The 22,115-nt window shown below is 41.1% G+C and overlaps 1 protein-coding gene across 1 annotated transcript; it reads left to right on the top strand.

Moving 5' to 3' along the window:
* The first annotated feature begins 3,145 nt into the window (after positions 1-3,145).
* On the top strand, positions 3,146-21,944 carry limk2 (LIM domain kinase 2). Its single transcript, XM_080467664.1, has 16 exons — positions 3,146-3,447; positions 3,671-3,761; positions 10,537-10,672; positions 14,366-14,475; positions 14,669-14,854; positions 15,101-15,206; positions 16,538-16,749; positions 16,835-17,021; positions 17,111-17,197; positions 17,474-17,605; positions 18,036-18,092; positions 19,215-19,280; positions 19,632-19,806; positions 19,906-19,961; positions 20,077-20,234; positions 20,561-21,944. The coding sequence occupies exons 1-16, from the start codon at positions 3,432-3,434 to the stop codon at positions 20,772-20,774; spliced, it is 1,989 nt and encodes a 662-aa protein (XP_080323790.1). The 5' UTR covers positions 3,146-3,431; the 3' UTR covers positions 20,775-21,944.
* Positions 21,945-22,115: the final 171 nt, after the last annotated feature.

The raw sequence follows: 22,115 nt of genomic DNA, 5'->3' as shown, positions 1-22,115 counted from the left end.
CAGATGAAAGTCCATGTGATGTTCCAAACTGAAAGAAAATGAACCCAACGGAGGTCTCGTTACTTCATCACACTGATTTTTAGAAAGTCATTATTATGAAATAATGGAACCGTAAGAAAAGACCAGAATGCCCATGCAAATCCCACCTCTGCTCCCAGCTCGCAGGTGGCCGGCTCAGCCTTGAGTAATGTGACTTCACTACAAACGTCCTTTTCCTTTCTCTGGGTGAAACACCAAGCGGCGTCAAGCACGCGGACATGTGTGAAGTGCGTGTTTTCCAAGATAAAACCACGGTCATCCCGCTATTTCTGAGTTTTAATAAATTAACTTTTTTTGTCATTAGAATCTGCCATCTCAATGTTAAAAAATAGATAGAGAAGAAATATGGGAACATTGGAAAATGCTTTTGAAAAGCATACACGAGCTTACTGCTTACCAAAGCCAGAAAAATTAATGAAATATACTAGTTAGTAGTTGTGATACTTTAAATAAATAAATAAAAAAATAAAAAAATAAAAAAATAAATACACCCGCTACTCTCAGGATTTCTACCTATCTGAAATCAGTTGGGGGACTCAAGTACATAGTCACTTAAATGTTATAAATATAACATATAAATGTTATATTATAAATGTTTTAAAATAAAGTTGTATTTCATCCTCAGTCATACTGTGTGGTCAGATAGACTAGAGCAGGGCTTACAAAAATAAGGTCCACAAGAGACGTCAAGCAAATTGTAAAAAAATAAAAAATAAAAAATGTATTAAAAAAATCTTAGGCGGAGCACAAAACACAATACTGAGACCCGGGCTGAGATATATGTGATGCAATGAAAGCTAGATACCTCCTTGCGAAAATGCAAACTTGCTTTGGTGTCAAAACCACGTCAGAGTTTGTAAAAACATGCATAATGCAACAGGTATTGGAAGTGTTTTTTGGACATTTCAAAGTATTTTGCACTAGAAGGTTTCAGTAACATTGGCCTATGTTGAGATTGTGGTAATTTCCAGTAGTAATCATGTATACTCTGCACCAAAGGTGATTATAGCACTATTTTATCGGTCTGACCCCTCAAGATGAAATTGGGCTGTATGTGGCACCTGAACTAAAATAGGTTTGACACAACTGGATGAGAGACTGCCTGTCGAACTTTTATTTTGAAGGGTAAAACAGTGTCACGCCCACACACACACACCTCCATTAGCTACTCATCAACACCTTTCACTTATGAAAGCCTCTGCTGACATAATCCTTTGGCACCTAAGCTATCCAACAAATATGATTTTACAATCCCAAATTAATCGACACATGTTTATTCAATCACTTGTGAAAGTCTTTTGAATTTATCAACATGCATCCAATACACATCTGCTGACAGACTAACTTCTAAACTAACCTGTTATCAGTGGTTTTGGTGAGAGTAGCAGATAAAACACATCACTGACCTCCAGAACAGCAGATGCCAATGATGGCCAATCAGTGATGGCAGCAGTTACATTATTTCTGGGGTGTACTACAATCAATGCCAAAGTGTGGTCTAGTGAATTTGTGTCCCCACAAACAGCATGAATATTGCTTAGTTGAAATGTGCCTTAAGAAACCATGCACCTTTCCCAGCATTTGAGAAGAAACACTCCAGCGACAGGATTCAAGCATTTGTTCAATATTTGATTGTGATAACATTCAACAGAATACAAAAGAAAAAATAGATGCATAGAAATAAAGATTTCTCCCCATATTTTGCTGAAAACGTGTCAACCAAAAATGGTAGCAATTTTTTCTTCTTAAAAGTCACATTTATTTATTTTTTTCTATTTTTTTTTACTTTTTTCCTTGTCTTTTGCCCTTGTCCTGTCGGAGTCATCCTTCGGAGTCAGAACAGTTTTTGGTCTTGCAACAGGGAGAGACCTGGAGTCTCCTCCTGTTGCCGCCTCCATCAGAAGTTGGCATGGCTGCCGTACACGACCGGGGGGAACGCACAAAGAGAGAGAGAAGAGAAGAGAGAGAAGAGAAGAGAAGTTGAGGGGGAGGGGGGAGGGGATAACATACAACACCCTTGTTGTGCTACATATATTATTTGCAGTTATCAAAAGTCAAATTTTTTCTTTTTTTGGGGGGGGTGGGGGCGTTATCATATGGACAGGATGAAGTTCGAGGAGTCACCACTGTCAACTCACAACATGAAGCTACTGTGTGCATTTGAATCCAAGCCAAAGCATCCAAGTCAGCATGATCTCCCCATGTCCGCTCCTCAAACCACTCAAAGGCATGCTTGTTAAGTTTATTAGTGACTATAGCTAAGAAATGTACAGGTGTGAACGTTTTTTTTGGATGACTTCCTGTCTTTCAGCAGGTGTCTCGTGGAAAAAGTATGAAATTCCAGACTGTCATTTTATCTATTCATATAGCATGCTGCTTACAGGAGTCATATTATACAGCTTTTCAACAATTCCACTTGGTTGTTGTTGGTCCAAACACATTGTATTCAATGTTTATTGCCTCAAATCCAGCCTTTCTTTCGATTTTCATCCATTTGAATATTAGATCATATGAGCTGCATTCAGAATCTGCTGTGTCTCGGTGAGCTGGATGGTCTCCGCCCCCACATGCCCATCTTGGGAAGAGGAGGAAGTACTTCCTGTCTTTGTGCCATGTGCCAGAGCAGAGCTGTGGGTGGACCAAGGTGAGGGCCTTCCTTGATTGGGATTGGCTAAACCCTAATGACACTTTATCGGTTCGATTTCTGATTCGCTCATTGGAGCACTTTTTTTTTTTCCTTTTTTCTTTTTGAAAAAAGCCATGGAGAGAGATGACAGACATTCTTCACTTCTGGAGCTTCATTCCCAGGTATGGGGACACAGAGAGAGAGAGAGAGAGAGAGAGAGAGAGAGAGAGAGAGAGAGAGAGAGAGAGAGAGAGAGAGAGAGAGAGAGAAACTGAGAAACGATATTGAAACATTGCCAAACTGTGTTATCTCAATGTTGAAGATTGCATGCGCTATGTTTTGGAGATCCACATGACTGTTGGCTCTTTCATTCTTTCATTCCTGGCCATTGCAGAGTGTGCCTGTGGCCTCCAGATGGCGCCACCGCCTCGTGTCTGCAGGCTGCGGGCGGCCTTCCGCTTCCGCTCTGTTCCAGGTGCTGCTTTGAGCCTTTCCGCTCTCCGTACAGGAATTTGGGGACTGCATTACGTCAGTTGCCCTGCCAGCGGCGGAGAGCGGCTCCATCCATCCAGGAGCATTTCCACTCCGGTGTTTTCTGAGGAGCTTTCAAGACGTTCGTTTGTTCCCGAGGTGTTGAGGACGGAGAGTCCGGGACTGCTGCTGGGAGACACGGACAGGAGTCACGGATTGAAGCGCTTCATGACAGCGCTCCACCATGAGACCTTTGTGAAAAGACCCGAGTATCGACGACACTTTAACAAAGTAAATGGAGGAAACAGAAGGTGAGGGGTATTTTCAGGTTGTAACTCTACACTGGATGTGATTGTTTCCCTTCGCTTATCGTTTTACAACGCGGCTGGATTCAATGCAGCGTCTTTATTAAAGCGCGTCTTTATTTGCTGTTTCATTGCTTCTGCGGACAAACCTGTTGTTTGCTCCTTGCCTCTTGGTTGAACCAGTCTTTCTGCTTACTGCTTAATCAAAGCCTGATATCTTGCTCCGCAGGTCACTCTTACTGTGTGGGATGTGGAGGAGAAATCCAAGACTCCTTTCACATCAAAGTCCATCAGGACACTTGGCACAACTCCTGCTTTCAGTAAGTGAAGCCACTTTAGGATTTTACACTCTTCCTATCCTCTGGACTGTAAATCTGCACAGTGTTAAAATGGAAAGAAAATAGGCATGGACACAATCACGAGGGCTTTTTCTTCCCCTGGTCAGTATGTCGACCAGTTTCTCTCTCTCTGTGTGTGTGTGTGTGTGTGTAGTTATAAATGGCTTTGTAGATATTCCCAGAAGTTTCTCCCATAAGTCCACACAGAAGGTAACAGATCGCCATTGTTTCTGTGCTTTTCCATACAAAATGCTCTACACTTTGTGCTTTTCCTGTCACTGTCATGGTTGGCAGACCTTTGCGTGGGGAGGCCGGGGCTTTGAATATAGATCTGTCATGAGGACTTTGTTCCTTTTTGCTCTGAAGCTTAATGATTGCCACTGTGGACATGATGTGGTTTTCACAGGTCACTGCCCCATGGTGAGATATCAGTGTGTGGAGCAGTGAACCTGCTCTCTTCTCAGTCCAGCATAACTTCACACTTGCAGAGTATTGACAGTTAACATTCACCGATTTCCAGGTGAGATAACATGGCTCAGGCTGTTATCAAACTGTTGCCGGACACAAGCATCATGTGAGGTTTCAGCTGACTGCGCAGGATTATCACTCCATTTCAGATGTAAGGAGCAGAAAGTCCAGCAGGAGCTGAACTAATAATCTCAAATGATCGATAGCTATTGCTTTTTATTCATACACATTATACAGACGGCTTTACCACACAAAGCATAAAATAAAACACACAAACAACAATTAGACACAAAAATCAAGTTTCATTGTAGTTCAAGTAAAAGAACTGGTCATCCATCAACGCATCTTCATCCAAGCTGACAGGGTACACTACCTACAGGTCAGCAGGTTACGCCTGGCAAACAGAGAAGAACAGTCAGTCGCACACATTTAACATTCACAACCTACTTTCTTTTCGTGTTTAAAATGCAAAAAGATTCGTTACAATACACCAAGCATAGAATTTGCCTGACGATATCATGTTAGCAAGTCCACTCATGGTACGTAAGCAGCCACAGTGTACTCAGTATAAATATATAGTGTACTCATAATCAAGTTTGTTGACTGTGGGTGGGGGAGGCAGGGTACTCCTCATCAGGGTTCCAGTACATCACAGGGAAAACGCTAAGACATTCGTACTTTGAGGTCAATTAACCTCAAGTACTTGTTTTGGGACAATGGCAAGAAACCATGGTTCCCAGAAGAAAATCCATGCATGTACAGGGGGGACATGTAAACTCTGCACAGACAGACCTCCCAAGTCTTTCAACATAGAAATTTAAGCACAAAGGCAAGTGTATATATAAATTAAAAAAAGGATAATTGCACAATAGTATAAAAGTGTGAACAGAGACATACGCTGAGAGAACCCAAGATCACAAAAGAATAACTTCACATAACCAGTAGCTTTAACCTTATAAAACAGTAAAACTGGATGTCTCAGAATGTAAATGGAGCTCATAGCGTGCAGCTTTTTTGTCTCTCGGAGGCCCCATGCCGAGAAGTATATCCAAAAATTAGCCAGGTTTAGCTCTGGAGCTCTTTCTGGCATGTCGAGAGAATCTAAGAATAGAGTAAATTTACCATTGATTGGGTTGTCTGTTTCTGTCAGCTAAAATGTCTGTCTCTGAGTTTCGAGCCAGAGTCTAGCCGTGTCCTTACATAACCTGGATTTCACTCTTTCCAAACGCTGACTCTTCACTAACTCACTGCTACTTTTATCTCCGAGGCAAAGACCCTCAGACAGCTGTGCTACTCACTGCTTTTTGTTTGTTTTTTGTAAATGCTACTATGGTGATATTTTTGCATGAAATGTTCTATTCTTTAAAGTCATATATGAAGGTTAAATGACCCTGATCACTGCTTACATCTGTGCGATATGTAACTCTTGAAATACACTAAAGAAAATGTCCTTGCCGTTGTGATTCCCTGTTTTGTTCCTGTTCTCTATTGTGCACATGCTGCCACTCTGCCCTCCTTGTACCTCCACCTACTTTAACATTCTTCAGAGCCGACGTCACTCTTGTTCCAGTAAACCTTGCAGCGTTATTGAGCCCTATAGGTAATGGCATGTTGGACTTTGCTGCTTTCTGCATTCCTAGACAGCGATTCAGAGACGCGAGTCCTCTGTCTCAGACGTGGACTGCTGCTTTGTTGTCGTTTTATTCCAAAGAAAGTTGGTTTCTTATTCTTCTCCCAGACTGTGGAGTGCTGCAGATCTTATCTTCATACTTGACCGCAGAGCAGGGGTGGGTTGAATATACGCTGATGATCGATGCTCAGCTAGGTTTTCTGCAATGAATCAATTACCGATACACGAGAAATTACAGAAAAGGCAAATTATATTTTTGAATTTGGTTTATCTTAAGTGGTGTGCACTTCAGAAACGTGGTAATAATTCATTGGATAATTACCTGAAAACTGATCAACAACTATGTTGTTAGTTTTCTTTTCAGCCCCAGTCTACAGTGGCCATAAGGCAACTGTGACCTACAACATGAAAGGCTGAGAAACATGTAGTTAGAGAATTTTAAAAAATGTATTTGTGGCCACTCTAGTCCGTTTCTTGGCCTTAACCCTCATATACACCTACCTGCTGACATCAAAGGCTGATGTTTGCATTTTATATAAGCTTAATTCAGTTCATCTTATCTTTAACACCTTTTATGCAGTCCAATGTTTCTTCAGTCAAAAGCAAAATATAAAGGAAAACTAAGCTAAATCAACTCTGTAAGGTAACTTTATAAAGTCTATCCAAGATATAAAATCTATTTAGGATATTCGTGTGAGCAATTATTCAGTCTTCAATGACTTTGGACTATCCTAAGATTTACTTTTAAGACTATAGATCTATTCTGGAAATCACTGCACACACAGCAGTCACACACACTGAGATAACAAGTCCCATTAAAAGTGGAACACCCCCATGTCCCTGCAGGCCACTTGTGAAGGTCTCTCTCTTACTATCTCTGCTCGCCATCAAAAGAATATACTCCAGCAGGAATGTGGATTTGAGGAAATGAGTAATGTTGACTTTGTAGTGTTTGTGCAGGCAGGATGATTGCATTGTTCTCTGAACAACCACCTGAGTTTAGTATGCCCGCCCTTCATTCAGAACACATTTCGAGGGAAGTAAGGTGTTTTCATAAGCATGTTAACATCACTTCATCTAGGTGTTCTCGTCATATAATGGACTATAATTGTAGTTTATCAGGTTTTTATTTTGCCAAGGAATGCCTCATGCACGGGAAAAGCTGGATTAACTCAGTTTTCTCTGCTGCACATGAACAGATAAGTGTTAAACATTCATTATATCTTTGCACACTGAACTTTTGTCCTTATGTGCATATATCTAATGGCACAGATTGAGTACAATGATATCACAGGGTAATATTGATACTGATAATTACCTGTCACTTATTAGTCCTGCGTGTTTGTACTAACATTCTGTTAGACTCCATGTTTGCCTGACAACATTTACTCAGATTATGACTTCTATCTGAGACTGTTTGTGCTGTATGAACAGTCAGAGGCACATGGCTTCTTCAGAAGAAAACATCTGCTAAATCTTTAAACCAACAACTAAACGATAATTGGCAATTTATTTGAATCTGTAACATCGTAGCAGGGAGATTTTTTTCTCTCATTCAAATTAAGAAAATAACCATTCACATATTAATTTGTTATTCGTACCAGTCTTACTCTGTGTGAAGGGAAAGGTGGAGCCCATCATTGAAGTTGCCAAGTCCATAACAGGCCTCATAAAGTGAGCCAGTATTTCATCACGCCCAGCTTTGTTAATGCTGAATTGCCTCAAATATACTGTTAATAATAAGTGGGGAACTTTCACATTTTAAAAAAACATTAAATGACAGACAAACTCTGTGAAGTCACGCTTCTCAAATACTGCAAGAACAATGTACTTTTGACATTTTACTACAGCAATCAGTTCCTACTTTCTGCCTTAAGTATGTGCCAGCAATCCCGTCCATCCATATCCTATACCAGCACAATGGTTGCGGGGAGCTGGAGTCCATCCCTGCTAACTTAAGACAAATCCAGAGTACACTGTGTACAGGCCGTCGGTGTAACACTGATGCTTTTTATGTGTATTAGCTTAGATATGTACAGAAGTTATTATTTTGTGTCATTTTTCATCGGTTTTAGTAGAACAGCCTGCGTACTCATTATTCACTCACTACTTTGCTTCAGACTTTCTGCTCTCATTCTTTCCCCTCGCAGTGTGATGCATCAAGATAATGTCATTATTCTTCAGTCAAATTGGAGGTTTTCATCTCGGAGGAACAGATTGTCTCTTCACACTCTTGTTATAAGCACATTAATGTTAAGGCCAACTAATGTTAAAAACAGGGATAGAGCCTCCGGACCTGTGATTCTTTCCGCTCTGTTCTTTTCTCTCCAACATGTGGTGGTCTTCTCTTGAAAGACGGCTCTCTCTTAAGCAATGCCAGAAAACTCTGAAATATTTGGAATGTGTGCCAAAGTCAATAATCCTGGATCAACTATACCTACAGTGCAATGTGATAGATGGGGCTCTGTTGTATCTAGAGGTACTGCGTCCCAGATGATCACTCATAATTTAAGACACTTTTTCTCATTAAAACAACAGAAGTTTTCTCTACAATGGCAAAATATCATGACCAGCATAACTACCAGTTTCAAATTGAAGATTATCATTGTAGCTTTACCTGAAACAACCAGTGTATTGTGTCATGCCAGCTGTTTTCAATCTGGTTTTCAGGAGATGTCAGTCCTATAAACACATTTAGATTCCTATTCAACTGCACATTTCATTCCCCGAGATCCATTTGTCTCCTTGTAATTGCCGAACTACTTCATATATGCAAGTATTCCTGGTTAAAAGAAAAGGTTAGTCAGTGGTTGTGCATTTGCAAAGTCCGAATCGTGCAACAACACAAAACTGACAGCAGATGCTTCAGTAACCAAATCTCTGACAGAGTGGCTCGTCTGTGATTGTAGTCAAACTTGCTGCCACCATTTTGCATAACCAGTGCAGCTTGTTCAAGGAGCACTCGTCGCCTGCAGGTGCTTCCCAGTTCACTAGCAGCTTTAGCATTCCTCACTCTGAACACCATGTCCCAATGTTGTAGGTGTAAGTGGCCCCTTACTCTGTCAAATATTTTCTTAGATCACATCTCGGGTCAATCGGCAGATGGAGGAACAGTCGAAGGAAAATTGACAGAATAGTTGCATAGAAGTAGGTTTTTCCTAAGAATGTGTCCAGAGAAAATGATGCTGGCTCCTGGGTGATCCCAAGGTTGTAGTTTTAAAGTTGACACCCTTTGACCTCGAGGTTAACAGGGTGGCTCCATATTATTTACACTGACGTAGGAAAACAGATGAGCAGTGTGAAGTTTGAACTGATTGCCAGCAGTATGTGCACAAGAAACAAGCGGATGATCCCTGCAGAGTTGTTTTGAGCCTGTCTATAGGTGGCTCTTGCAGTGGTGTTCATGTTTCCTTAAACAACCTGGATCCCATTAAGGTGCTGGAAATTGCCTTGAGATTTGGCAGCCTTAGTGTTTCTGAGTGGATTCACAAAGCAATGGGTTTTTACACTCGACAGTCTGCGAAGCCTTGCCTGATCCTCTTTTCTTTTTTTCTTTTTTTTTCACAGTGGAACAATTTATTTTTTTTGCCTCTTGTAACACTGCACTAATAACAGCACACATTCTAGATCCCGCACATCTCAGGGTTAAGGTATTTACTGTGCCTTACACCTTGTTAAACAAAGAAAAGTGTACATGGTGTCGTTGAGTGGAAAATGCCGCGAGCTCGTGCTCTTACCTCATCCAACCGCGGAGTAGGGAAGTGTCATGGGATTGATGGTTTCTATATGAGCCCTAGCTATTTAGCATAGTTAGGTGGTATGATATTTATGTGATATGAAGGCAGGGAATTCAAAAACTCTTATCAAAGGACTGATGCTCAGTTTCTTCTCACAGTATAAACGGCTCTCTGTTTCCACCCACTTGTGTTTTGTTTTAAGGATAAGCAGTATGCTCAATTGATAATCCAGAATACTTCATTTAATTGCAATAATTGTATATTTTGAATTGATTTGGCAGCATATTGTTTATAGCTCTGACCTCACAATTGGGGGACTTTTGAAGTTGATTAGTGCCTCTAAATGGCCTGTAATTGAGAATGTTTCTGTCTCTCTCTGTTTGCCCTCTGATGGACCGGCGACTTGTTTAGCGTGCATTCTGCCTTCGCCCATAGTTGGCTGAAATTGACTGCAGCACCCAGCAACCCACGCTGGGTAAAGTAGTATAGGAGAGGTGGATGAAATCAGTTCAGTATTTGGCCATTTCTTGTTTGTGCTGCTGACGTGAGTTTACTCGCTCGTAGAATTTATGTTGTAAAGAGGAATTTGAGCTTAAGGGATTGCAGGAACACTTTCTGTGTTTTATTTTACACCTTAAAAAATTTTTTTTTTAAATTGATGTACCAGACGATCATGCGTATATCATTTTAACGCCTATAATGCAGAGTGGGAAATCTGTGTGAATCAGTTGAGAGTAGAAGTACTGTCTGGCAAATGTCGTCGGCAAACCTGTGAATTTGTGGCTGGAAGTAACATAAATCTTTTGAAAGTTTGCCATAACACCTTCAATATGATAGTTTTTATATGAGAAATTCCTGTTTTCATTGTTCTTCATGTTTCATGTAATGCAGCTTTAACCACCAGGGATTCTTATCTTCTTAGGTGTTCTGAATGCTGTGACCACCTGAATAACTGGTACTACGAGAAGGATGGCAAGCTGTACTGCCGCAAACACTACTGGGAAAAGTTTGGAGAGTTTTGTCACGGCTGCTCTCTGCTCATGACCGGACCTGCAATGGTACGTCTAACCCTCTCAATGTTTCGCCCTCTTATTTCCAGATTTTAAGCTATAAGTCATCTTTGCCTGTCACTCGGTGGACTACTAGATGTATTGAGATAAATTAGTTAAACAATGTGCTTTCCATAAAAACAAACAAAAAAACTAATTTACTTCAACTCTACTGATGGTATGGTATCCACTGTGAGTTTTGTTTGTGAGACTACATATAAAAGAGCTGCACAATCATCAATGATGCAACAAAATGAACTATCCAAGTACAGTGTGGTATTCAAGAGAATTTAAACTTTATCCATGACAGATACTTAAATTGCTTCTCTGATTTTGACAAGTAATCTTTTGTTTGTCCAGCAAATTCATGAAAATGTCACACAAAAAGTTATCCGACTCTGTAATGTCTTCATTTCTTTGTCTCAAATATCCTTTATTCACTTTCTGCCAGGCAGATTGTGGTTTTGATGGCCATTCCAACAGATTTCCTTTGTGAAAGTTTTTAGTGTTGTAAACCATCTGAACATAGCAAACGTTTTTTTTTTATACTTAATAGCTTCTCAGGCAAACGGCTGTTTTGGATCTCTCTCTGTTGGGTGCATTAATATTCATGACAATTTCTTCTGAATGGCTCTGCTGACAATCCAATCTAGCCTTAAACTTTTGTAATTTTTCTCACTTGTTTGCTTTGTAACACACTTTTCTAAATCTTCCCTTAATAGGCATAATGATATTAAGTTGTTTTAGTGACATCACTCAGTTATAGGATTCACAAATAGCATTTTAATGCAAACTGTTTTTTTTTCTTCCCCTTTGTGATGTATTCATATAATAGAGGTGGTTGTGAAAGCTCCTTCTCTTTAGTGTAGAAGACGACTTGAAACTCACTACACAAACAATGATTAGTCATGATTATTTCTTATATAGTAGCCTAACAACCACCACGGTCATATGTTGTGTGGTTTTAACATTGTCACAGTCATGTGACCACACATTTCGGAGATGATCCTCTGACACAGACACTTCCAAGACCTTCGTCTCGCTACATGCACTGCTTTAAACCAGCAGAAATATGGCACAAAATGATCGAATGGTGTCACAGCCTATCAATTGATAACGATGAACCACATCCACATTCTCCATCTACTGTTGACTCAATTCTTATAGACGTATTTCGATGATTTACAGGAGGGCATGCTCATTCTTGTGTGATGACGTTCGTCCTTGCGATTGTCACCTCTGATTCACTGGAGGGTGACATCATGCAGTCAAAGTTGATGCGGTATCCCAGTTTATGATATCCATGTTGCACAGTGTAGCTTTTGAGAAATGTTTAAGATTGCTGAAATGGAAGTGTGTAGGAGCTTTCAGCCTCACCAATAGATCAGGACTGTTTAATCGCCTTGTTACATGTGATTTCCAGGCTCTCAACATCTGTGTTGCTGTGATCACGTAACAACAATTGCCAACATTTCACCCCCTCTACTTAAATAATACCAGAAAGCCTACAGAGCGTGTCATTGCTCCCTATGTTCCTGCTTCTCTCTACCGCTCCTCGCTAAGAGCAACACACATTAAAAGGCAGGGGGCTGTTTTTGTGGCAGTTATTACATTTACAGATGAGTGATACTTTACATGGGCTGCCACTGAACTTTGCAGAATGAGCTGCAGACTCCACTTTTCAATTAGTTTCCCCCTCGAGGGCCCCACTCTGCTGCCGCTCCGTACACAAGTTCTCCACAGTTCACCTCTCCGAGTTCACAGGGAATGTGGTGGGAGGACGCTAGAACATGAGGTGGTTTTGGAGCCCATCACGTCGAGTCCTCTGTGGTGAAGGGACTCTGTGGATATTACCCACAGTCATATTATGATCTGTGCTCATGGCTTTGCAGAGATCAGATATTTGTTATTAAAGCAATACTGTGCAATTCTGGGAAATGAAATAATGCGCTCTTGAAGTCTAATTTTTCCGTAATATTATGTCTCCTTGCTCAAAGTGGTCAAACAGGTTAGAGTGACCGCTGAATTCATGTCAATATCTACAAGATGAAAGATGAAACTCAGGTAGCGACACCTCTCGCTGTTCACAAACACGGTCACTTTGTCAGACATGGAGCCAGACTGAAGTTATTCTTTTTGCCACCAAGCAACACACATAATGGCCTCTTCTATGTGGTACTGGCATCTTGCTTCATCAGCCAGTGAAACCAAGTGTTTTTGGCAGGGCTGAGCTGGCACCACAGCCTCCCTGCCAGAAAGAAAATCTTTGTGGTCTGATCAGTGGAGGAGGGTCATGCAGAGCTGTTGCTGCCTCGTATGCATTCAAGTCCAGAACACTATTGTTGTATATTTATTACTTCATGTGTACATCCATTGAGCTTTGTTTTAGTGCTTTCAGGGAGTTCCTATAATAATCATTTTATGTAACCCGACTCTTGTTTCCCCTTTTCCCTAAATGAGCCCTCTTCAATCGTCCCTCACTTTGATCCAGACGCTCAAACTTTCTGCAGCTTTGTCCTGCTGTTCATGACTGAGGCAGGTTATGACTGCAGCTCGGCGGTGGCTCTGTTCTCAGCCTGGGGGGGGGGGTATTACAACAGACCTCTGAGGTGTCACAATGATTTGGCTGACATCACTTTAATTTCTCTGTAGCAGCATGGGATCCCGTCCCAGTACTGATGTAGTGAGTCAGAGCTGAGGCAGAAGTTGAGGAAAAACGCATCACGTGGTGATTTGAAGTTCGTTCCAGATCAATACTCCTCAGTAAATCCCTAAAGATTTGGGGTATGCTGTGTACAAATGGTAGAAATGGAGCAAAAGTAAAGGACCCACTACACAGGAGGAAAAACCTTGCTTTTTATTCATGTATTTTTTGTGCTTTGCGACAAAAAAAAAAAGAGAAGCTGCTAACAGCTGGAAGAAATTAAAACTTTTGAATGGTGGTAAAACTGCCCTAAGAAGATCATAGAAAACAGAAATAGCGTTTATATTTTGGGAGGAATACTCAATGCTTTTTCTTTTTTTTATTTGGAGTAGGTTGCAACTCCACAGTATACAGACTTTATGCACTTTACTATAAGTAATTATGCTTATTTATTTTTCCATTTGTCTATTTTCACATCTTCTCATAATGGACTTGTCAACAACAACCTAGAATACATGGAAAAGAGATGAAGACCATTTTAACTCCACACAATGAATCTAAGGAAATATTTAGACTTTTCACTGTTATTTTAATATTGAATACAGATATAATCCTGACATTTCTTATTTGTGTCTTTAGATTTGTTTCTTGCTAAAGGCTGGCGCATGATCTCATCTTGGATGAGGGAGAGATGAAAAGAAGTTAAATGAGTGGGGGTGTGCAATACATTCGAGAAAGAGAAATGATCAGTCATTAGGGAGGTGTAAGCGAATGAGGGAGAAAGCACACGACATTCTGTTAGTGTGGCTCAACGGATCAAAAGCGAGATCGGCAACAACACAAGCGGCTCAGACCTGCACGCATGACGTCATAGCAGCTCCCAGACAGGCGAAGCAGGTGTTAGCCACTGTGTCACGGTGGGAGGAGTCGGCGAAGCAGCACGCTACCCAACACACTCAAACCTGAGGAGCAGAGCACACAAGAACAGGACAGCCGACTCTTTAATCAGTTCTGCTCCTTGCTTGATGGGAATTTAGCTGGTTTGTTTCTGGTTGCAGGTGGCCGGAGAATACAAGTACCACCCTGAATGTTTTGTTTGCCTGAGCTGTAAGGTGGTGATTGAAGACAGGGATACTTACGCCCTGGTGGAAAGGTCAAAACTCTACTGGTAAGTCACCTGCGCACGTCTGTCTTCAGTAGCTTTATGTGATATTCACATCAGTATGCAGGAACATTTTAATAGCTATTAGACTGCATCATCGGGTTAATGCACAAATACATTTTCCATTCTTGAAACAGTAATTTGCCACAGACATGAACGTTTTAATGTGGAAATCTCTTCCATCTTCTCATGTGTACAGTGGAAAGTGCTACAAGCAGGTGATCCTTACGCCAATGTTGGAAAAACGCTCACATGAGTCAGTCCTGGACTCGCTGCCCCACACGGTGACCCTCGTCTCAATCCCCTCTGCCGCCAATGGCAAACGGGGCTTCTCCGTTTCCGTCATGAGGGACGTCAGCGGCTCAGCGAGCGTTCTGGTCAAAGAGTAAGTGGCAAGTTCATTGTGCCTGTCCTGCGAAAATGGTGTGAGTAATGCTTTACGTAAGTCTGATTATGGGTTTGCTGAATAGCTGGTGTGTAAGTGAACCACTGAAAGAAAAAGTTGTTATTGGTGGTTCATTGTTGCGTGCGAAGGTTTGAGGTTCTTCTGTCTGACTGATCTCTTGAACATACTTGCTATAGATCTATGCTCTTCTTCTTCTGTGTCATGCTGACATTCTGATTCTTCCAGGGTCAGAGGGATGCTTATTAGCCCAGAAGTGCGAAATGCTATCCATGTGGGAGACAGGATCCTGGAGATCAATGGCCTACCTGTCGGGACGCTGATGGAGGAGGAGGTGAGTTGAGGCATTGCTAGTAGTAACTCACTCATAGAGTGATACTTGAGCATGATACATTCAGTAAAATGGATCAATGAGATCCTCTATGCATCTTCTTATTTGTCAAAGCAGGATCCATCTCATTGCAAATTAATCATTTCAACTGGACTTGGTCATATGTCTTTGACATATGACCAAGTCCAGTTAAACTGATTGAGCTGCTGTGGCATGTTAATAAGATTCCTCAGTGATGCATTCCTTCAGTGCATTCTCCATAACTGTTCTTGTTTTGTTCATGCAGCCGCACATATGAGTTTTGGCATTCTTCTCATTCCTCAGTCATTTATACATACTTGAACACACTAAAACTCAGAGGGAGGTATGCTGGGTAACTGCATTTAAAGTCTCGTTTTCCCACGATGTCATGCATGCACGATTTCCAATATTACAGTATTACAGGTTGAATTTTCTTTTATATTTTACTAGGACTTTGGAAATTTTTTGTGACTTTTATAACTATCTTTATTATATAATTCTTCAAAAGGTCATTAAGTGCTATTCAGTTGCTTTCAAGCTGTGATCTTTAATAATAAACAACAGCTAATCAAAATAGAGGTTACACTATTTGTGACGTGCTAATACCCAATCAAACAACTTCACTCTGTGTGTACAGTGGCCAGGTGAACACAGTAACATCATTTAGTCTTCTGCTGTCAGCGGCTCCATCAGAACTCAGTAGAAAGTTTTCAGCAGACATTTGTACGATTGGTTCAGTGTCGATTAGTATTTCTACTTTTTGGTTTTGTGTTTCTGTTAAGTTATAACTGTGTAACACCATGACTGAGAGGGGTGTTGCGGCCGATTACACCCCTTCTTTGTTGTACGATGCATTTGAGTTTGGGAAAAAAATTTTAATCAAGAAATGGTGATTAAAAAAGAAAAGTGAACAAACTGCTCCTCTGCTGCTGATTCACTGATGGTGGAAACTTCATGCACATGTGATGGGGAAAAAAGGAAAGAGGGGCTAAAACCAAACTTAGTCACGGCTTGTGTACATTAAGAGTGAGAGAGTGCACTGGTATTTGAATCAACAAATCTCAAAGACATCATCTTCTTAAGCATTTGTATTTATCTTGAATCTTATTGTTCGTGTCGCATTTTGCTTGTTTATTTAATATCATGAAGCGCTTACTTGATTTACCACTTCGACTAATTGGAAGCTCCAATGTAAAACTGTCGCAATTTGTCTGCCGCTGCTTTGATTTCATTGAAGTAGTTTATCCTGAGGAAAGTATGCCACACAACTGAAAAGAATTACTCCTAAAACTCTGCCGTCATTTTTCATGTAGGTGGACGATCTCATTCACCATACCAGTCACACGCTGCAGCTGCTAATAGAGTACGACCCCGTCAGGCAGCGGTTAGACCGGCTCAGACTCGGGTCACCCAGACAGCTCGGCGCTCCAGCCACCTCCCGCATGCGTTTGTCCTCACCGGCTGACGCGGTCCTGGAGAGACCAGACGTGGTTGAAGAAACCACACTCAAGAGGAGATCTCTGAGGTATGACGGAGTCGCCGCGATGAGTCTCTGAAGGATAAAGGAGAACGTTACATTATTCTCGAATCAACGTTCTCCTTCATTTCAGACGCAGCAACAGCACGTGTAAGTCACCAGGGCCAAACTCTCCGAGAGAGACACTTTTCATCACACGAGACATCGGACGCTCCGAGTCCTTGAGATCCCCCAACAGCTGCTCTCACCGCATTTTCCGACCTTGTGACCTCATACATGGAGAGATCTTGGGGAAAGGCTTTTTCGGACAGGCCATCAAGGTCAGCCTCAACTTCAGTCAGCTTATCGGTGTGTGTTTTATTCCAGCAGCTTTAACTGAAGGGTATGTTGCTCCGTTTGCACCACACAGGTGACTCATAAAGCCACAGGAGAGGTGATGGTGATGAAGGAGCTGATTCGCTGTGACGAAGAGACCCAGAAAACCTTTCTGAAAGAGGTCGGTAATCTGCAGCTGGAGGCTGGCACTTTGTCACAGACTGAACAGACTCGACTGTCTCTGTTGTTTATTAACACAACTGAAAGCACACCACATGTCCCGACAATCACTTCTCTTTGACTTTTCCTTCTTTTTTTTTTTCTTCTTCTTGAATAACCTTTATTGTATTTAAAGAGTTTTTTTTGTTTTTGTCTCAAGGATTGAGTTTCACTTCATCATAACAGATTAAGAATAACTTGCTTATCATGATCCGAACCATCTACATTTAATTTTCAGGTCAAAGTTATGCGAAACCTCGATCATCCCCACGTCTTGAAGTTCATCGGCGTGCTCTACAAGGACAAGAGGCTCAATTTGATAACTGAGTTTATTGAGGGCGGCACTTTAAAGGATTTCATCAGAGACGTGGTGAGTCAAACTTGCTTCTTCACATGAACCTCATCTTCATGTTTCCACAGAAGAAGAAAGAAATCCTTCAGTGAGCAGTGAAGGAGGTGCAGCTCAGAGGAGGGACCTAAAATAAACTGCACTGATGAAGGGCTCTGAGCTCGCTGATGGGCTGCTTTGTGTTTCCACCAGCTCAGACAGGAAAGCAGAAGGGTTTTAGTTCCCAGGTTTAATTTAAAGATTCCCGGGGCTGTAGAGTCTGTCACATTGGTCGGTTGAGCAGAGGGAGTGTGTTTTATCAGTGGAAACGTTTTGAGTATATGTGGGAGAATTCCTCAACCTTGTGGATTTCTACTGTTTCTAACTTGTTGCAGAGTCGCGTTTGCAGTAACCTCTGTCATGGCCTCCTAATTTCTCTTAATTTCTCTTTTGTTTCCTTTTTTTGCCACAGGACCCGTTTCCATGGGAACAAAGGGTGAGCTTCGCGAAGAGCATCGCGTCTGGCATGGTAGGTCGACCTCATACCACCTCATTGTCATTAGTGAGCTGTTCACCTGCTGTTCTTGTCAGCGTGATGTTCAGTGTCTGATAAGCAGCTTGTTCAGGTAGCGAACTTATCAAAATGAAACAGTTTGTGGAGCTCGAAATAGAAGTTTTTTGGACAACATAGATACAGTTTGGACAACTGTTGTCAAGATTAAACATATTTACAAGTGAAAATACTAAGGTAAAGGTAGGTAACACTTTTCTCAAATGTTAGTATTTAAAGTATTGCTTACTTTCTAATCACACATAGTTACATTTTTAGTAGCAGTCATTTAATTAAATTTTCCACGATAGAATATCGATGATGAAAGCACATTTCTTCAACCAACAAAAAAAGAGTATGAAACTTACACTGTGGGAATTTGTTTCCTAAACAAATTTGTTTATACGGCCGCAACTAAAATGCAAAACAAACGCTTGAATATTAATTCCAATTGTGGTCATGCTCAGTAACAACCTTTGGTTTTAAAAGTAATGAAGTAGATTAAAGTGTGTAAAATACACTTAAGTATGCCTTTTAGTAATGTCATTTTTGGAAAAAGGTTTTTCAGACCAAGTTTAGTTTTTTATTTAGACATAACTTTATTTTCTAAAATAAAAACATGTAGAATGAAGTAGCTGAGAACATTTTTAAATACCTGTAACTGGGCATGTGCAAGTTTAACGATGTAACCCTCCCGAGCTTCTTCTATGTTTACTCTTCATATATTATTTTGTATTAAGTCTCCAGTGTCCTCGGCTTATTCTTGTCATAGATCTGCCTCGTTGGCTTCACTCCAGCAATCGTTACTCTCGTGCTCCGGTTGCTCCTCCCAAGGCACATCATTCTCACTGCCATCCAAAGCATTTGAGATGCACCATTTTAAACCCTTTAGACAGTTTTTTAACAATGTCTTGCACCTGTAACTACCGTAGCTTTTCATCCCACCTATATGATCGTTTATTGTATGTTAAACTGGCTCAATTATCCAAGGATTGCTTCCAACTGAATATCAAACTCCGAATATAAATATAATTTCATGGTCTGTTTTTCATTCTTTCTCTCTTTCCTGACATTTATATAATTTTTTGCTCTTTCTTTCAGGCTTACCTGCACTCAATGAGCATCATCCACAGAGACCTCAATTCTCTCAACTGCCTGGTGAAATTGGTAGGTGATCTGACATCTGATTACCTGCTATTTTGAAGCACACTTATCAGATATTCACTGTTCCCTCCCATAAGAGCACACATTAGGATAAGATGTGTGTCTCCAAAAGTATTATTGGTTATGATCTGGGCAGTAATGGCCTCAAGCTTGTAACCAGGATATCGCTGGTTTGAATCCCACTGCCAACAGGTCAGGTCTCTGAGCAAAACCTGAAACCCAACTGCCCAGATTGTGTCAGGATGGCCATCCGGGGCAAAACTTTATCCAAATCCTTCGAGTAACCTCAAAAGAGAGCAGATGAAACACATTCTCTCATGACCAGCTGCCATCTAAGTGTTTTTGTTTCTGCAGGACAACACTGTGGTCGTGGCTGACTTTGGCCTGTCCCGACTGATCGTGGATGAGAAGGTAAAACCGTCCCCTGAAAAGCCTTCCAACAAGAAGAGGGTATTTCGACGTATTGACCGGAAGAAGCGATACACTGTGGTTGGAAACCCTTACTGGATGGCCCCTGAGATGTTAAATGGTGAGCCTATGATGAAAATTATATTAACCAACGGGATGCGCAGAGGCTGATCAGCTATGAGGATCAGAGGGCAGATTTACTTATTCAATGTAATTTCAGGGAAACGCTATGATGAGAAGGTGGATATTTTCTCCTTTGGAATTGTGCTTTGTGAGGTAAGACTGTTTTTATTCAGACTGAAAAGTGTTTCTCTTTATTCATTAAAACGCTCACCTTTTTTTTTTTTTTTTTTTTTTTTTTTTTTTTAAATCATCTTATGTTGTGATTCAGATCATTGGAAAAGTCTATGCAGACCCAGAGTGCCTCCCAAGGACTCTTGACTTTGGCCTAAATGTTGGCAAATTTGTGGAGAAGTTTGTCCCGGAAGATTGTCCTCCAGTGTTCTTTCCCCTGGCTGTGGCCTGTTGTGATCTCACACCAGACACCCGGTGAGTACCAGCTGCTGTTGTAATGAGTAAAAAGAGAATATTTGCAGAGCTGCTGGACAGTAGACATGTTGGGCTGAACACACACAACTCAACAGGTAAGTCATTTTAAAGCAGTATTATATTGCAGTCCATACGAACAGTAACTGTGAAGAAGCAGTTAAACGAGAAACGACCAACCTATTTCAGATGCCATCCAGGCGTGCCTGCACAGCGACACGCCTCAGCAGCTCGATTACTTCCTCCTGTTTTGTCTCGGCTCGTCAGTCGGGTTTTCACCTCAAAGCCGTCACTGATCCTTTCCCCTCCTTCTACTGTCCTTCTCTTAGTCCACCTTTCCAGAAGCTGGAGGACTGGTTTGAAGCACTTTCCCTCAACCAGGAGCTGGGAATCCCACTACCCTCCGAACTGGACGAACTGCAACAGAGTCTGAGTCGACGCCACTGGCCTAAAGACGGCTCTCCAGTCCAGAGCGCCAGTCCACCATCAGCCCCGACGGCATCCTCCTCACACTGTTCTAGTGTGACAGAAAATAGCACCTAGGACTGGTGCCTGTTTGGTCTCTGACTTACAAATGTAAAATCATAGGCCGAATGCAACAGCTGCACTAATACTGTGGATGAAAAAGAGAGAAAAAATGTATTGAAGCCGAGCCATTTTAAAACTGGATAACCTGAAATAGCTGGACCGATCTTAACTCTGAGTGCCAGAGAACTGCAACACGAGTGGAAAGACACATTTCAAAATGACAAGTGTTAGTTGTTATATTCTTACTGTGCTCAGCCCCCACTCAGCACATAGAGTTCTTTTTTTCTTTTTTTTTTTATTGTTTACTGTGTATAGCGACAAAACACAACTTCTGTGGAGAATTCCAGAGACTTTTGGTCCCCACATAGTAGTCATTTTGTTTTTCTGGCTCTAAAGTTGTTATTGCCGTGTGTGAAACACACAGATGAGTCCTTACTCTAAAAGAGGAGTTGCCTCCCTTCAGGAGCAAAGAAAACAAAGAGTTTGTCAGCTGACTGACATGCTCAAGCAAGACGAGAAAGCAGGTGTGACTTTAAAGTTGGCGTCAGTGTGTAGGATTTAGTGACATCAAGTGGTGCAGTTGCAAACTGCAACCAACTGCATAACCTACGCAGTTGGTAGTCCTTTTCCCTTCCAGTTACGGCGGAATCAGCCTGAATCCTGCACACGGATCCTATAAGGCCGCAGGGGAAGCAAAACACACTGACCCCAAATAGTTTCATCACACTGTGATTTGGCACAAGATGGCGAAGGAGTGTGAGTTTCTTCTAAACCCCACTGATACTGTTTTTGACTGGTGTGGTTCCGTAGTTTATAGTGCAGTGATTTAAATGTTTCAGAATTATGAACACTAATCAGAATTTTTTTTTTTCCCCTGTCAAGCACACAAAAGGACAAAAGCTCTTTTAGAGTTATGTCTCAAACATGATCATGCAGACGTGAAAAAAACTTTCTCTGTACAGAAAACTGGACATTTTTTTCTTAAGCATTGTACATAATTATGTATATAATTGGATTTCATTTTCTTATGGGGACTTTAGATTTGTAGATTTTTACAATTTTTCATCAATGGAAATTTTTTGCCTTTTTTTTTTTTTGTTATCATCCAAGGTACTGACCAGCTGTTGTAAACCACTATTATTTATATCGTAGTAGTGTTTCCTAAATAAACCCTTTTGAAAGTTCAAAGTTTTCATTGTCTTTATTTTCAGTCAAATTGGGTGTACAAACCTGTTTTGGATGAGGGCAACAAAGGCTGAAATTATTCCACACACTACATAGATGCCATATATGCTACACAAACATACTGTCAACGGGAGTTAAAAATAGGAACAGCATTTTGCAATTTATTTCATT

Source organism: Lipophrys pholis (assembly GCF_963383615.2).
Source record: "Lipophrys pholis genome assembly, chromosome: 7".
Classification (NCBI taxonomy): domain Eukaryota; kingdom Metazoa; phylum Chordata; class Actinopteri; order Blenniiformes; family Blenniidae; genus Lipophrys; species Lipophrys pholis.
Note: the sequence above shows the minus strand (reverse complement) of the source record. Positions and strands in the feature narration are given on the sequence as shown.

Excerpts from the sequence above, each read along its gene's own strand:
- limk2 (XM_080467664.1), top strand. Across the intron at positions 15,207-16,537 it reads GGACGCTGATGGAGGAGGAG|GTGGACGATCTCATTCACCA; the intron begins GTGAGTTGAGGC and ends TTTTTCATGTAG. Across the intron at positions 18,093-19,214 it reads AGAGCATCGCGTCTGGCATG|GCTTACCTGCACTCAATGAG; the intron begins GTAGGTCGACCT and ends TCTTTCTTTCAG.